We start from the raw sequence: 14,674 nt of genomic DNA on the forward strand, positions 1-14,674 counted from the left end.
ATGAATGCAGAATTTTATGAATGTTGAGTTATATTTTCATGCTTCTGTTTTTTTTTCTGAAATACAATCATCAGTAAACCATTACTTTACAAACTAAATGGGTGCCCATTTTGATAACCTCTTTCATGTAAAAAATATAAACCAGTCTATAATAAATTATGTTGTGGTCAGTTAGCACTTGTTAAGCAGTGTCCTGGAAGGGCACTACCCAGTTTTGTTGCTGTGGTGGGAAAATGAAATGCTCTCAATATCTGTGGAATAGTTTTCCCAGTGGAAAATCTTTGCGATTGAGTGTTGCTGCTAACCCAGTAAAATGATGATCTAAAAAAAAAAAAAAAAAAAAAAAAAAAAGTTAAGCTTTCAAATGCTATTTTCAGCCTGGTAACACCAAGAAGGTTGCTTCCAAAATCAGTGGAGAGAGACTGGCCCACTCAGGAAGGCATCCAGAGCAGCAGGTCTTGCCCTGAGCCACTTCCAGAGGACCCTGGGGACGAATTGGGCTCCTGTGCCACAAGGCAGCCAGCAGGTAGTCAAGCTGGTGCTAGAGTTATGACAGGTTCTATGCACCTAACACCACCTTAAGAAAGGTAAGAGTTACCACTTCAGTGCTATTGAAGATTGGTAGAATCATCTTCAACTTCAGAGGCCTTTCAGAGCTCACAAAATCTATCTCCATCCCCTTTGTGAAACAGGGTTTAGGCTAGAAGTCTTTTAATTGTTTCTAGAAGTGTATTGAAACATCCACTTGGAAAATTAATTAATACCAATTTAAATTTGATGCATGTGTTAGCTTGTAGATGGCTATAGGTAAAACCCTCTTGCCTTGTAACACCAAATCTATATGCAAAAACCAAAACTGCGCTGCAATTAGATTGAAAATTACTTCTCTTGAGGCAGAAACATCAACTTTTACTCCAGGTAAGTCTGAAGACAGATAAAAGACCAGCAAAGTATTGCACACAAATTTAAAAGACAGCTTCAGGATAACTTCCTTTTAGGAGAACTAAGAATTTATTTGGGCAGCACTGAGAAGGGTACTATTAAATAAATGTGTTTGGAAATTATTCTTTGGCCAAATAGATCCCAGAAGCAACACTATGGCTCCACTGAAACCAGTGGCTGAATGGTGTTTAACTTCATGGGGCTGTGACTTCAGCTCAGCTATCCAGTCACTAGATGCGACAAGTTGCTTTCCCCTTGTGGTGAATTAGCTATAAATTTTAATCAGTATTACAGTGAATAAATTAGTGTCTCTTCTATAAACTCCCCCTTTACAGCTCCTGTAGGCCATGCTTTCACTAATTAAAGTACTCATTGGGTTGGCCCTACCTCTTGCTGAACTGATATGATGTTATTGCATGTACATCAAGGGGTGTCCCTAGAACGTCACTACTTGACAGTGTACATAGCTTAGAAATGCACTGACTTAGTTTTTATGTGAGACATAGGACAAAAAGTTCATTGGCTGAAATTTAATTTATAGTTACATATTTAAATCTCAACCAAAGTTGATACCATGAGAGCTTCAGAGAGGGAAACAGGATTATGATTTTATTTTCTATTTCAGAAAATATAAATCTAGTCTGTTGAGAAGGACCTTTTTTTCTCTCCTTGGAGGATGCTCTTAATATACTTTTCCCCTTTCCCTTCTCTACTTTATGGTTATTAAAATTAAAACAGCCTAAGAAGTAAAAACTCATACCTTAAATGAAACCCTCTCCTTAAGCATTCAGTGTTAAATAAAGTAAGCAGTAACATCCTCCTCTTTGATGTTCAAAGCTAGACAGACAGAAGAGGATAAGCTCTATTTATTTGCATGTATCCTCAGCTGCCTCCACTTCTCTTTCATACCACATTAATACCTGGAAATGGGAACTGTTTTTGTTTCAGGGTAGCAGGTGCTTCCTCCGCTGTTATAGGCTCCACCAGTCTGGTCTCTTCTGTCTGGTGACACCAGGGACTATTTCAGGAGTAGCCAATTTTTCCAAGATCATGCAAATGATCTTCATGACTTTGTGCTCATTTCTCCAGGTTATGTTCACTGTTTCTCTCCAACGTGTAATTTAAAGATAAGTAGCAAACCCCGCCTTTCAAACCAAATCCAGTACTGGGTGGAAAGGGCAAGAGTTGAGCAGATGAGCGCTATTTCCAGTGCACATTTTACTCAAATAGGTGAATGTCTGGTGTAAGCATCACCTGCTCGGGCTGTCTGTGCTGTACCGAGGCCCCTGCAAGTGATCAAAATGAGGATGGGGGAGCTGAGTTATTTGCACTTTCCTCTGTGCCTTTGGTGTACATCCCCTGTCGTTGCCAAGGGGTGGGCAGAAGAGGTGGCTGTTCCGCAGCAGCAGGTGAGGGGAGAGCCCACCCCTGTGCTGAGTGGTACCGAACTGGGGCACTCAGTCATCTCTCCTGAGGCTGTTGAGCTCCGGTGCTGGTTTTGTAGCTCTTTGGTAATACTGTCAGAGAAAAAGAATTCACTCAGAAAGGAATCCATAGAAATAAGTCATAGATCCAGTTATTTTGGAAATGAGTGGAGAAATTCATGATGGTACACGTTCACTGGTCCCCAAATGAGACTAAGCAAAGACATGCATGTTTGCTTGGTCACCTGTGTAGAAGTAAATATCTTTAATGTTCAGGGCTCATCGTCCCTGGCACTGCAGCGGCTGTTCAAACCCCATCCATCTCTCCCTATGCTGCTGGAGGAATCCTTCCATAGCCAAGATCTAGCAGGCTGAAGAAGCAGCCAGAACTAATTCAGATCATGCTTGAGCAAATTAATCTAATTATCTGACTGCTGGGATGTAAGAACTAGAAGGAAGACTCTCTTAGTGAAGCGGACTGGGGCCACTGAATACTAGAAAAAGATCTCTGAAGTGCAGAAGAGAGGCATTTTTCCACTCACGGTACCTGGAAGATGACAGAGGAGTCAGACTGAGCCAGAGCCTTATGCTGTTGAAATGTTATGTCAAAGTGCCATCTCTTCTTGAGATCTTTCCTGGCGCATATCAAAAAGCTTTCCTGATGCAGGTTGCCCCAATCCCAAAAGTACAAGAGGGTGGAAGAAAAGGGAAATTCCTATTTCCAGGTGTATCCGTAATAAGAGAAAAAAAGTTTTCACTTCTGAAAGGCAAGGGTGACAGAATTAATAATCCAAAAAGGAAAAGGGGTTTAATCTTGCACATCTATTTAATGTCATGACAATGAATGTGCAGCATATGGTATAATCACTGACTCTTACAATGCCCTGTGATAAGTGAGCTGGTGCAAGCAGGTAGATACCTCTAGGGAGGCTACTTTCAAGGTTAAAATCAGGCATGGCTCAGGCATATGGAAGCAATAGGGTAAGAAAAGGACAAGGGAATTGCCTTTCTAGAGAATATGATTAATAGGTTCTTTGGTGGAAGAATTGCATAAAAATCTGAGTCTATATACCTTCTGCCCTTAGAGCATTTAAATCAGGCAGTATTTGATGCTGGAAGATGGGCAGGGCAGGTCACCAGCTCACGTACCAAGCTGTAATCCTGATTACAGGTTCCAGTAATCTCTTTTGGCAGCCGCTGTGAAGACGGTGATTAGAGCAGCTTTGGAGGAGACTAGGTTCAGACCAGTTATGGAGCCGTGACTTTGGAGAATGAGGTGTCTTCTGTGGTGACGTAGCCTTTTCTTTAATGTCATTGTGCCTCCTGTATGCATGGGTGGAGGGTGATGTGGCACCCTGACAGGTCCACAGCCTGTAACCGCTTCAGCGGTGGCCACTACAGCAGTGAGCAGGGCACAGGGTAGGGGCTTCACCAAAGCACCTTGCTGCAGAGCTGTGCCTTTACCTCTTCAGAGGTTTAAATGGTGGGGACAGGAGGGTGTACTGCCGTTCTGCCAGCCTGTCCTCATGTGAGGCACTTAATTAGGCTATCTAACCAAGCTTAAGGGGAAATGTCCTACATAGAGGGTTCAGCAATGCCCACCTGCTCAACAAGAACACCTGCCTGGGAGCATCGTTGGTCTACAGCATGAGAAATGCTCTGCCTCCAAGTAGGTTAAGCATTTTGTGACTGTATGATGTGTGATTTTTACTTGTGAGATAACAATAAGATTCTGAGTTTCCCTTTGTTTTTATTTTTATGTGCAAGGTAGTTCAGGTTAAATGAGTTTACGTCACTATTGACCTAAGTAAAGCATCAATATAGCAAGAAATCCAAGTGTCCCCCCACTTCTATTTAAGGTTTTCAGATCAGCTGTTTTCGAGGCATTTCTGTGCATCAGTTTTGGAAGGACAGCAACATATGAATATGTGATTTTGTTATGGAACGTTCATTACTTGGGTGCTGAGAGTACTCAGCTTCTCAGCAATTCCACAACATGCAGGCGATGACAGAATCTCACTGAGATCTCAGGCTTTACCGCCTAAAATAGTTTCATAACATTTCTTGTAGACACTTTTAGCATATTGGCATTGTGTAATGCAGTGAAAAAAGAAGAAAATTTCAATACTTTCTTTATGGACTTAGTAAAATTGTGATTGACTGAAAAATGAATCTGTGAGATCAAGAGGTGATAATATGGGGACTTGAATCCTCCTCCATGTCTGAAAATTCTGGTAAATGTTTTTGCTATGAAATCTGCAGCTTTAGTTTTGATTAATTTGAACCCACCTCACCTGTAACTTCTTTTTCTCTTACTCTCTATTAATCTCAACCATAAAAAGTATTTTTCTCACTGGTATCACACAATATTTTATCTCTACACATAAAAGTAGTTTTTTACTATTTTTAATCAGCCTTTTTTCTTTATTACTGATTGATTGGGTGGTTTATTGGAAGCTTAAAATATTTTATATATCTCTCTTCCAGAGAGTGCTATTCAGTGATTCGTCGTAAACACTGCTAGCATCAGCACATTACAAAAATTAGTTTGCATAAGGTTAACCCGACAAGCTCTGGGACCGGTACATTCTGTTTAACCTTAAATGAGATAGAGTTCTTAATTTTATGCAGTTTTCATTTTCATATTAACATTCTCTTCTGCAAAGCATAATCACCTTCCTGTTGTTTTTAATACTGTAGTCCTTTCAGTTAGGGCAGTTCTCTACAGAAATGCCTACAGAGATGTCTACATGATGCCTTCCTGAAAAGCTTACTCTTTGCACAGACAAGACAGGCAGAAAAAGGGGACACTAGAGAGTGGCATGGTTTGCCAAAGGTCACACTAGAAGCCAAGTAAGAAGTTGAATTCAAACCACCTGACCCTCATTCCAGTACTGTATCCAGTGACCATGCTGCTTCTTAATATGTTGCTGTTTTTATTGTTCTTTCTTTGTAGTTCGGGATCGGGTACGATCAAAAATGGAGAGAGACATTTTGGCAGAAGTGAATCATCCTTTCATAGTCAAGCTTCATTATGGTAACTATAATAAAATATAATTCGTGTTTGTTCTTAAATTGGTTGGTTGGGTAATTGTAACTAGATGTGTTATAATTTCATGCAGATATCCCCTGCCTTCTTGTGACTCTGTCTCTAACAAAATCTTAGAGACTACCTGTGTGATATTCTTTATTTATGCTAAAGGAGAATTTAAGTATAAGTAGGTTTTAGCCGTTCCTCTATAAAAATATATTTGTTGGAAAGTCTTAACGTGATAGATTGTGCTGGTGGGGTAGCTGATGAGTATACATCTGCCAAGCCCCTCACCTGCTGTCAGCTACCATTTAGGAAACCAGAGAATCTAAATTAAAATTCTTTTTAGTAATCAGCACCAGTCTGAGTTTATATATGTGTATATATGAACGTGGTGTCTTGCTGGATTTGCCTTCCTCCGCCTCACCAGCTCCCTGATGAGCACCATTATTACTGTAAAGGGTCTTCTAAGGACATTTTGGATAGTGCAGGCTCTCTCCTCACACAAACCTGAGAGCTGATCTCTGTGTCTGGCCCTCAGTGACTCCTGCTATCCTGTGCAATGGAAAGCAATATTAATTCATAGGTGCTTAACATGGAAAAGAATATATTACTAATGCATTGTTGTCTCTCAGCTGATACCATCTTTTCCAAGTCTAAGCTCAATTGCGTAGTTACATAGAGAAATTAATTTTTTTTCTGTTCTCAAAGTGCTGAAATGACAGGAAAGCTAATGGCATGGACAATACACTGCTAGTCAACAAGATTAATTCTTTGGAGACTTTATCTTGGTTCAAACTACCAATATCTGCATCCTTTTCTAATACAGCATTTCAAACAGAAGGAAAGTTGTATCTAATACTCGATTTCCTGCGGGGAGGCGACCTTTTCACAAGACTCTCCAAAGAGGTAAGCGGATAGATTTTAATTTTAGAAATGAAAGACTGTCCTGATTGCAAGAAGTCAGATGAAGTTGGTGGAAATAAAAAATAGTCAAAATTGGAAATAGTAATGTTATATATATGTAATGGAACTGGATCACCTTGCATCTTTAAGTACGTTCTTAATAATTGTATTTGAATTATGCCATAGGTAATGCAACAGATATCATGTAAGCGTCGCTGTTGTCAAAAACTGCACCACTGCTAAGCCATTACCATAGGGAAATAGCCCCAGGCTCATTGCTTGCAAACTATATCTTGGATATGATGAGAAACAGTCTGAGAAATCAATCCCCAATACATCTTGCCCTGGACATGGGCACAGAACCTCTGGAAAAACATAACCACTGCCAGCATAAAGAAGAGATGCCCATAGATGAGGGGCCAACCCCTGCAGCAAGTGTGAAGACAGCAGAGCATCAGCCCGTGAGCTGGGAGTCATAGAATGGTTAGAATTGGAAGGGAAAGTTCATCTAGTTCCACCTTGCCTGCCATGGCTGGGGACACCTTCCACTAGAGCAGGTTGCTCAAAGCCCCATCCAGCCTGGCCTTGAACACCTCCAGGGGCGTTCCCGGAAAGAGCCGTCTCCTGCAGCAGCTGCTGGGAGCAAGTCAAAGGTCATTCACCACCCTGGGGTTTGGAGGTTGACTGTCCCAGCCCTCACCAGCTCTCCTCATGCCTGCCTGGGGACAGCTGCTGCTTCCGTCACCTCCTTGGGCTCCTATCCCTTCCCTGTCCTCCAAGCCCTGCGGAGATGCTGTTGTTGCTGGAGAACAAGGCAGCCAGGAAATGGTCCAAACTTGAGTCTCGCTAATGCCTGTAGAGAGCAGCAGTGGCAAGTTTTGTAGATTCATTTGTCACTTGCCTGTCTATCCAGATGCCTCCTCAAGCCAGCTGTCTGCATTGCTTGGAGAGCAGTGCATCCTCCCACATTTAGCCCGAGGTAGGGCAGTGTGGATGGTCCCAGCGAGGCAACCTGCTGCCCCAGGGGCTGGGCTGCATCCCGTCACGCTCTGTCCCCAGCATGATGTCCCCAGCCCTTGGTCTCTTTCTGAGTTGTGGGGACACGGGGTGCCAGCATCCACGTAACACGCTCTTAAAAGATAAAATAGGGACCTTTCAAATGCCATTTTGAGGGGAAGCTCTGTTCGCTTTTCTTGGTTTAGGGAGTAACTGATGGACTAAAAAAGCTGTGAAAACAGTACTTTCATTCAAAAGTTCCCTAGGTGTTTTTTGCTCATCCAGTTTCTGGTTTGGTGACGTGCTGCAGTCTGCTGTGTGCACCACAGCTTGGGAGCCCAAGTATTTGCTTTCAAAGCTTGTTTGCTAATGTGAGAAGACATTAGCAACAGGTTAATTACACTGCCGAATAATGATGCTTATATAAGTACCCAGTACGTGGTAGCAGTTATTTTTAATACGAGGAAAAAGATTAAAGAAAATAAAAATATCCTTCTGCTGTTTGTCATGAAACCAGGCTTTGTTAGGACACAGTGTGCTGGCTTAGCAAGGGCCCCTCTGATTTCATGGGAGAAGAGAGAAAAAGTGATTTTTGCTTACAGAGGGCAGTTAACTGCTCTGCACAGTTCTCTTTCGAGAAAGAGAACAGCTCTAATTTTTTACTCCTCTAAAACTGCACATTTCCCACAAAGTTTTTCCAATGCAATGCCCAGATTTCTCTGCTATCTACTGTAAGAATGAGCCCTCTTAACTTGACAGCCCTTCTACATACTTCTCTTTTCAGTGTTTGCAGCTCATCTTGTCTACCTACACTTTGCAGCTCTATAGTGGCAAGGCATCATAAAAGAAGACATTATAGGAAATTTTGTGCTGCTTGCAATTTGTTAACTACAGGCTTGGTCCAATGGTGTTGAGTTCAGTGGACTTGTAATCAGATCCCTTCTACTACAGCATGTGTGCATGGAAAGCCTCTCTCTCTCTTGCTGTGTCAAAGACCTCTGACTTAGCTGAGTGTCTCTGCATAGATTAGATTTTCCCTGATTCTATTGATTTAATCTTGTCTACATGATTTATTCTAAACCTAAAAAATAATTTAAATTTATTGTTATAATTAATGCAATTTTTATGTTCAGACCAATTACATTTTTAGTCAGAGTTTTTGCTTATGTATCCTTTTTCTTTCTAGTCTTTGTAGTGATATTCTGAATTAAATTAAGTGATATCTGTTCTCTGAATCCTCTGTTTTTGCTCTCAGCCCTCTGCAGAGAGCTCAAGCACTCAAGTATTGTGGCTGCCCCTTTAAAGAACAGAGACTAAATTTTAAAAATAAGCTCAGCAACTTCTACTGTAGATATTTACATTTACATATGACATGTAAATTTGTATTGAGCTCTTTTTACTTCTGTCGTACAGAGTATTCACACTTGTGTATCCAATATATCAGCTTCTATTTCTGCATTTTTATCACTGTACATATTGAGATTTAATTAAAGAGGACTTAATAACATCTGGGATATAATGCAAGTTGAACCAAAGGGGTTTCTTGCCATCTGAGCTCTGTTCGTCTGAGCTTAGTGTTTTTTTGATTACAGAAATGTCTTCCCTCCTAAAGCAGAGCTTTCAGTGTTAGCAGTGTCCATATCAGCTATACAAAGCAAGCAGCTGCCCTCATTTTAGACTTCATCAGGCCCTGGATCTTAGACACCACACTACTGCTTAGGGCATCTGCACTGAGATTCCTTGAACCCTCGACGCACGGGTTTTTTAATCCATCTCTGGGTCTCCTCATGCTGTGTATTCTGCTCAGGTTTGGAAGCATTTTGCTTCCCTAAAGAGGTTACCCCATGTTAATTAGTGGGAATTTGGTAACCGAATGCCAAGATTTTAGCAAATTAAGAAATATGAAAGCAATAAGGGTTGCACTGAACGTATTGAGTTTTGCCACTCATTTCCAAAGTCTAATGAGTTAGAACCTTATTCATATTATTGCAACATGATGTCATCTAAACAGATCAAACAGATGAATGAGAGCAGCATGTTTTAAGGAGCAGAAATACTCGACAGATCAAGTTTCATTTTATAAAAAGAATCTGGTGAGAATTGTTAATGTGAGCCTTAGACAAATTATGGAAAATTGAACCTGATACCATGGTCCTTCCAGCATTCCCAAGTTAGGCAATTCCTTCCCCACGTCTGTTTAACGCAAGCCAGCCCATTGCTGTCCAGTAAATAGATGTGTTCTTCTCCTCCTTCTCTCTAGGTGATGTTTACAGAAGAGGATGTCAAGTTCTACTTAGCTGAGCTGGCCTTGGCGTTAGACCACCTCCATGGTCTTGGAATTATTTACAGAGATCTAAAACCAGAAAAGTAAGTTAATGAGACAAGAGCGAACCGAAACATAAATATATGAGCTTTCAGGCCGTTTCTGCTCCTTCTTATGCGAGCAAGTCAGAAGGTGCCAGGGGCTCTGCCTTTCTTCTCCTGTGTGAGATTCTACATACGAGAGTAGGGTCTTCCTATCATATCATTTTAACACGAGGCCAAGTGTTTTGGCTGGGTTCCAGTATGATGTGGCCCCTGCGTGCCTGGCCTTCAGTTTAGTGAATGATCTCAGCGCAGGGTTCAGATCTCTGCGCCTTTTTCTTCAGTAGCGTTGTTCACCATTGGCAGCATTTAATCTGCCCTCCCCCTTGCTGTGCTATAAACCACTCCAAGCAACTCCACTTCCAGCTCATATGAAATATGTCGTGGCACTGTTCAGTTTTATTGTAGCCATTGCTTAAAGTAAGTGAGTATCTCTGAAAACTAGTGTGTGTATTAGCTCATGAGAGACATGGTGGTGAGGATTTTAAAAACACTTTTATTAACAATACAAAATATTTTCCCAGTAATTATTCCCGCTTCTGTTTGCAGCTATTTCCTGTTCCTAATGTGGTGCTATGGAAGTTTTTCTTTCTCTTTCTTCTTTGCAGTACATTAATAGACTCAATTACACCCTCAGTGCTATCACTGGGAGTGACGTGATATTGTTTTCATTCCATGCCACTTGCCTGATGCTTTGCCTGCATCTTCTCTGCCAGCTCCAATAAAACAGGCTGCAACATTTCAAAGTGACCAGCCTTTTTAATGTAATGGTCACCATCATTGAAAAAGATGACCACTGAGAGCAGTCTCTTTGGCTGTTGTTTACACTTCCAAAGTATAACACCAGAGCAGCCTTTTCCTTCTGTGACACCAAGTACAACAGTATGCAGCTTGCTCTTTAAAATGGAGTGAACTGATTTCATGCTCATGGATAAAATAAGAGACCAGAAGTAGCGGAAGGTGGATTTTGTAGGTGAGAAGTTGAAGGGAAGGATTTATCTATAGCAAAGTACTATGTGATTTAAACTTTCAATTTGGTTTTGAGGTTTGGTTACAGCAGCGGTACTATGTGCTGAAATCCAGGCTGTCAACTACAGGAAGTCATCCTCTAAATTAAACCACCGGAGGGATAAAGGTACTGGTTTGTTACACAATGTGAAATGCAGGTAGGCAGCGCTGCCACTGTCACATGCTGGCATTGTCTGCCAGCAGCTCTTTGGTTTCAACTTTGTTCTGTATTGCTATTTTATTCATTCAGCAGCAGCAAACATGTACATAATAGAATAACTCCAATTGTAGGTTTTCAGTTTTAAACTCTGTTTCTAGTAAGTGTTAGTATGAATCACGCGCTGCTTTTCTTTCTGGTGTTAGATGAAGCTGTTTTCCAAGCTAACACATGATATATGAAGCTGCTATTAGAAGGTATCCAAATATGAGCCTTTATATTCAAATACAAATCATGGTGCTGTTACATTTATAGGCACATGCCGTAATTTTTTGCTTTAGGAGAAGTCAGAAACTGAGAGGAAAATTAAGTGCATGTCAAAACTATTCACTGTTTCTGAAATGCCAAGAGCCTGATTTTTCAGAGTTCTCAGCATTATGTGTCACTTTGTGTTTCAAAGCACATCTCTCACTGACTTCAGTTGCAAGCGAGAGCACTTAAAATCTCTGCAGACCAAACTGCAGTGTCTCAAATCAGGGATCAGTGAACTGAGAAATGAGAGCTCACCTAAGAAAGGAAGGTGCCACTGATTTGCCATTGTCAGATAGAAACATGTTGAAAAGGTGAAGATGAAACCCAGTTCTCTGTGCATTTTCATCTGAGCTGAGACCAGCCATCCATCCCCTTCACTGTACCACTCGGCTAAAATCCCTGAGTATATTAGCTGTTCTGCCAACTGAGGCAAGAGCTCTCTGGAAGAAAACAAAAAAGTATCATCCTGTAATTAAAGACCTTTGTACAGTGAAATCACTGTGTACAGCTAAGGGGGCAGCCCTCATTCTGGTATTTCATAACTCTTGAATGTATTGTTTATGGTCTTTGATGTATAGTTAAATAGATACCATTGGTATGGTTGAATCTGGACACAACTGTCATAGTATCAAATTATTTTACATAGCTATTGTAGTACAGGAGAGGGAATGACCCAGGCTGGTATAACTGAAGTTCATACCTGGGGATAAATCAAGGCATCTGTTTGATGGAAAAATATATCCTTTAAAAATAACTTTGTGAGTGCAAAGCCCATGTGTAGCCATGCCTAGGGCAGAAGGGCATGACAGCCTACGATTTCACTGGAACTTTAGAGTTAAAAAACAGATACAGCAGAAAAAAATATTCATTCTAAATGGGAAAAAAGTGCTATATTTTTAAGTTACATCTGGGAAAGAATAGCTCTATAAATAAGATGATAAAATAAATTTAGGACCACCCCAGGATGTTCTTATCCTCCCCTTGCCTCTGAGAAGGGTCAAACATGTCAAGATCATTACAGATGTGCTGCTACCCTATTCCTAAAACCCCTGGTGAAGATTCCATGTTCTCCATAGGAGGCCTCTTGGCAGTGCTTCACTGGTTGTACATCTAGAAAGTTTCTCTTAATAGCTAACAAAGTTTCTTTGCTGCAGTTGCAGGCCATTGCTCGTTCTGCTTTTTCTGCTCTCAACATCAGCCTCAGGGGATTGTGAGCACATCTGTGTCCTCAGACCTCTCTTCTGTACCCTAAACAGTCCAGCTGCCAAACTCTTCTTCTCCAGTCAGTCTTTATGGGTGTTGAGTCATTCTCATTCCTCCCCTTTGGTTTCTCTTGATCCGTATCTCCTTTGAAGTGCAACATGCAGAATTACACCCATGTCTTCAGGAGAAGCATCACCAGTCTCATTAAAGCACAAGGTTTACTCTATCAGATTTGCAGAACTGAAGAGAAATGAATCAGTTTGTAATTTCCCAGTTCTCTCTCCCCCTTTGTTAAAAGATAGGCACTGCATTTGAGCTTCTTTCATTGTTCAGGGCTTTTGCTGTCCTCCAGAAGCTCCCAAAAGTAATTGCTAATAGGTTTGAGATTGCTTCAGTCAGCTCTGTAAGTATCCTAAAATGAAGTTCATCAGAACTGTTTATGTCAAAGAAGACTAGTTAGAAAATAGCACTGTTCAGACGACTTGAAAGAACCCTCAGTACATTAAAATTTAAGGTTCAGCATTTTTTTAAGATTCCCTGAGCAAAAATCCATATTAACAATTCAAAGCTATGAATTAATTTTAAGTGCAAGCAGAATATATACTCTGGGAGTTGTTATAAAGTTAGCTGTACTTGCTTCAAAAAGGCAAACAATTGAGTTTTCTGGTTAAAGTCTTGTTTAGAACAAGGAGATGCTTCTTCCCTTAAATTGTTGCAGGCAAATTCTTCTCCTTGAGTTGTCTTGGTGGTTTCAGTGGCATCCCTTGTGGAACAAGGTACTGTTCAGTCACACTGAAACTGGTGGAATTACTTACATGGTGAGGCATGTTTCTGTTTAAGAACTGCAAGATCAAGCTATTAAATAGGGCTATACTGAACTAGAAAAATGGGAACCTATTATAAAGTAGTATATGATGCATATGTTACTTCTTATGCTGTGGTTTAAGAGTATGAGTGACTTAGAAGTAACTCTACCTTCTGAGAATGCACAGACTTCTTTTAGTTATTTTTGCCTTTTCTATCTCCAGGTACTCAGATGCACCTTGATACTGTTCTGTCGTAGGGATTTTGATTAACAAGGAGGGGTTTACCATGTAATGCCTTCAGATGTCTGCAGGAGGGACAGCTCATTTAACTGCTCATGTAACAACTCCTCAATTATCGAACTATATTAAAGAAACCCAAACCACTACTGCTTAATGCAACATGTTGTAAACTGTTACAATTCCTTCCTAAACGTAGCTGCCATGTGTATAGGGGGAAGATCTGAGAATCAGTAAAGGACAAAGACTTTTTGGTGTCTTCCACCATCCCACCATTGTCTTCCATCAAAGCAAGCAGTCAATGAAGCTACAGCAGAGATGGGTTTGGCATAAGACTGTTCAGCATGGTGGGATAGTATGGGGTCATACAAACACTGAAATGGCACAAAAGGTGGACAGTTTGTGAGGGTCTTCATCTCTCTGGGAGAGATTTGAATACTTCACTCTTATCTGGTACTTTCATAGCAAAGCCTGCAATCAAATTAAAAACTCTTTATAAAGTTTCAGGTTTTCTTTCCAACCTGAAATTTTGGCTACAGTTTCTGAAAAACATAAGGTGTGGGCTGAATTTTCTGCACAACTGAGCTGGCTTGAAAAGAAACTCAAATCATAAAAAAACAACCCACCTCAGACTTGCAGCTTTAATAGATTTGGCAGAACTTCACGATTATTTGGGTATATTTGGGTTCAAAGTGAAGCTTAAAAGACTGACTCAAAATTAAAAATAGAGAGAAATGGGAGAAGTGCGGCCGTGATTTAAGAGTCACTATAAAATAATTTGAACAACTCATAACAAAGGCTCTTTATCCCTATGCTAAAGTTGCAACAAAAACACTCTTAAGAAGGCTGCAGTCCTAGCTCTACTATGAGATTCTCCTGTAACTTCCCCTGCTACTGGCTTAGTTTCCCAGCCTCTAACATGGAGATTTTCAGCCTTTATTTTCTCAAGGATTATCTTCAGACTGAAGTCAATGAAAGCAGTTTGAATGTTTGTGGGATGGTCCTGAGGCCAAAATGTTGTTATTGTTTTGAAATAAAGAACAGGTTGACAATGATAGTATCCTGTAAACACATTGAAATGTTGAAGTGAACAAATAAAATGGAAAAATCTTACAGTGAATAAGATTGTCACTTAATGGGATTATAGCCCAGTTTAACATTTAAAAGTAGCCCACTACTTATGTATTTTATATTTTCAAGACCTTGATTTATAAGAAAGATTTTTCTCATGCCTGAATTAAGAACTTCTGGTTCTTTTTTCCCTTCCTGCAAAATAATACTAGTTTAT

At 40.5% G+C, this 14,674-nt stretch overlaps 1 protein-coding gene across 2 annotated transcripts in view; it reads left to right on the forward strand.

Moving 5' to 3' along the window:
* Positions 1-14,674, forward strand: part of RPS6KA2 (ribosomal protein S6 kinase, 90kDa, polypeptide 2) — a 292,047-nt gene that overhangs the window by 210,691 nt on the left and 66,682 nt on the right. For both annotated transcript variants that reach the window (XM_014951152.1, XM_014951153.1), the window contains 3 exons: positions 5,323-5,403; positions 6,227-6,306; positions 9,560-9,666. In XM_014951152.1, coding sequence (XP_014806638.1) covers positions 5,323-5,403; positions 6,227-6,306; positions 9,560-9,666 — 268 coding nt within the window. The remainder of the gene's footprint in view (positions 1-5,322; positions 5,404-6,226; positions 6,307-9,559; positions 9,667-14,674) is intronic.

Source organism: Calidris pugnax, unplaced genomic scaffold (genome assembly GCF_001431845.1).
Source record: "Calidris pugnax isolate Ruff unplaced genomic scaffold, ASM143184v1 scaffold24, whole genome shotgun sequence".
NCBI classification, from domain to species: Eukaryota; Metazoa; Chordata; class Aves; order Charadriiformes; family Scolopacidae; genus Calidris; species Calidris pugnax.